The 2500-nt window shown below is 49.0% G+C and overlaps 1 protein-coding gene across 2 annotated transcripts in view; it reads right to left on the bottom strand.

The window, feature by feature from the left end:
* Nucleotides 1-2500, bottom strand: part of LOC105893900 (integrin beta-1) — a 30372-nt gene that overhangs the window by 11274 nt on the left and 16598 nt on the right. For both annotated transcript variants that reach the window (XM_031563357.2, XM_031563358.2), the window contains exons 2-3: nucleotides 2135-2198; nucleotides 761-846 (exon numbers count right to left, since the gene is read on the bottom strand). In XM_031563357.2, the coding sequence (XP_031419217.1) occupies nucleotides 761-846; nucleotides 2135-2198 (150 nt within the window). The remainder of the gene's footprint in view (nucleotides 1-760; nucleotides 847-2134; nucleotides 2199-2500) is intronic.

Below are 2500 nucleotides of genomic sequence, written 5' to 3'. Positions count from 1 at the left end.
GAAGCAAATGGCAAAATAGTGGGTCTTTGTCTGTAACTCACCAGCGGACCGCCACGAAAGCCGATTACTTAGCACTTTGTTAAGCCAACATTAGCTTCTGCTTCTTGTTAAGCAAACAGCAGCTTTGTGGATGACATTAGTTTGAGCTCCTCATTGTGGCGCTCACTCTCTCCATCCAGACCTACATGCCTCTGCTCTCAGTCTGGACTGCTCTGCTCTGGTCTGGACCAGACAATAACGTGTGTGTGTGTGTGTGTGTGTGTGTGTGGTACATGCCTCTGCTCTCAGTCTGGACTGCTCTGGTCTGGACCAGACAATAACGTGTGTGTGTGTGTGTGTGTGTGTGTGTGTGTGTGTGTGGTACATGCTTCTGCTCTCAGTCTGGACTGCTCTGCTCTGGTCTGGACCAAACAATAACGTTTGTGTGTGTGTGTGTGTGTGTGTGTGCTACATGCTTCTGCTCTCAGTCTGGACTGGACCAACTGGAGTTCCAGGGCCACCTGACAGCCCAGAGTCTGAGCAGCCACCCCGTATACGGTCAGTGTTTGCTTTAAAACCTTAGAGGGAGTGTGTGTGTGTGTGTGTGTGTGTGTGTGTGTGTGTGTGTGTGTGTGTGTGTGTGTTAGATAAACCAGCAGAAAACACGTGATGTGAAGGTCTGTTGAGCCAGATCTGGACCAGACAATAACGTCTGTGTGTGTGTGTGTGTGTGTGTGTGTGTGTGTGTGTGTGTGTGTGTGTGTGTGTGTGTAGGACTTACAGGGTCTGTACACCAGCCGCACTTCTCTCCCACCTGGATACACGCTCCACAGGACTTAGCATTGGCTTTGATGCACTCATTCTCCTCTGCAGAGAGACAGAGAGAGAGACAGACAGACAGGACTTAGCATTGGCTTTGATGCACTCATTCTCCTCTGCAGAGAGACAGAGAGAGAGACAGACAGACAGGACTTAGCATTGGCTTTGATGCACTCATTCTCCTCTGCAGACGGACAGAGGGACAGAGAGACAGAGACAGACAGACAGGACTTAGCATTGGCTTTGATGCACTCATTCTCCTCTGCAGAGAGACAGAGAGAGAGACAGACAGACAGGACTTAGCATTGGCTTTGATGCACTCATTCTCCTCTGCAGACGGACAGAGGGACAGAGAGACAGAGACAGACAGACAGGACTTAGCATTGGCTTTGATGCACTCATTCTCCTCTGCAGAGAGACAGAGAGAGAGACAGACAGACAGGACTTAGCATTGGCTTTGATGCACTCATTCTCCTCTGCAGACGGACAGAGAGAGAGACAGACAGACAGGACTTAGCATTGGCTTTGATGCACTCATTCTCCTCTGCAGAGAGACAGAGAGAGAGACAGACAGACAGGACTTAGCATTGGCTTTGATGCACTCATTCTCCTCTGCAGAGAGACAGAGAGAGAGAGACAGGACTTAGCATTGGCTTTGATGCACTCATTCTCCTCTGCAGAGAGACAGAGAGAGAGAGAGAGAACACAAGCCATTTATAGACAGACCGACACACAGATGAAAGATTTGGGCTGCAGTCATGCAAAAGGACATCCTGTGTCAGCATCTCAAATGGCGGATACAGTGATAGCAGATCTAGATCTGAACTCGTCTCCCAAATGAGTGCAGATACTCCTGCATGCCTCTCTAACGAGACACAATTAGCCACACACACACACACACACACACACACACACACACACACACACACACACACACACACACACACACACACACACACACACACACACACACACACACACACACACACACACACACACACACACACACACACACACACACAGGAAAGTAGGCTAGACTACACTACTCTACACTCTGATCTGAACTCTGATGACATGCTTCTAACAGACCAACATCAGGAAGAGAGAAAGAAGACACAAAGACAGACAGAGGGAGAGAAATAGAGGCCTGACTGACAGACAGACAGACAGACTGACACACAGAGGGAGAGAAATAGAGGCCTGACTGACAGACAGACACACAGACAGAGAGAAATAGAGGCCTGACAGAGAGACAGACAGAGGGAGAGAAATAGAGGCCTGACTGACAGACAGACTGACAGACACACAGACAGACAGACAGACATTGGGGTCTTACCGAGTTGAGCTTGGGTTAGACAGAACACTCCCAGCAGCGCCAACACCAGGAACTTAGGATCCATCTGAAAACACACACACACACACACAGTAAGAGGTCTGATAGAGTGATATCTCCAAACACCAACAGAAGTTGTTCCATGATCAGGGTCTGGTCACAGTAGACAAGAGAGGGTGGTCAGAGCCCTACACACACACACACAGGGTTAAAGGTGGGGTCTGTGAGCCTGGTGAAAGATTGTTGATATTTGAGCTCAACAGCCAATCAAAGTAAACCCCTCCCTTTTGTGCTCCTGAAGCAACATGTTGATTGGCTGGATTTGTGTTTGGCATGGTCTGAGTGTGTTTGTCATTTACAGCGGCAGGA

Source organism: Clupea harengus, chromosome 25 (genome assembly GCF_900700415.2).
Source record: "Clupea harengus chromosome 25, Ch_v2.0.2, whole genome shotgun sequence".
Lineage (NCBI taxonomy): Eukaryota > Metazoa > Chordata > Actinopteri > Clupeiformes > Clupeidae > Clupea > Clupea harengus.
Note: the sequence above shows the minus strand (reverse complement) of the source record. Positions and strands in the feature narration are given on the sequence as shown.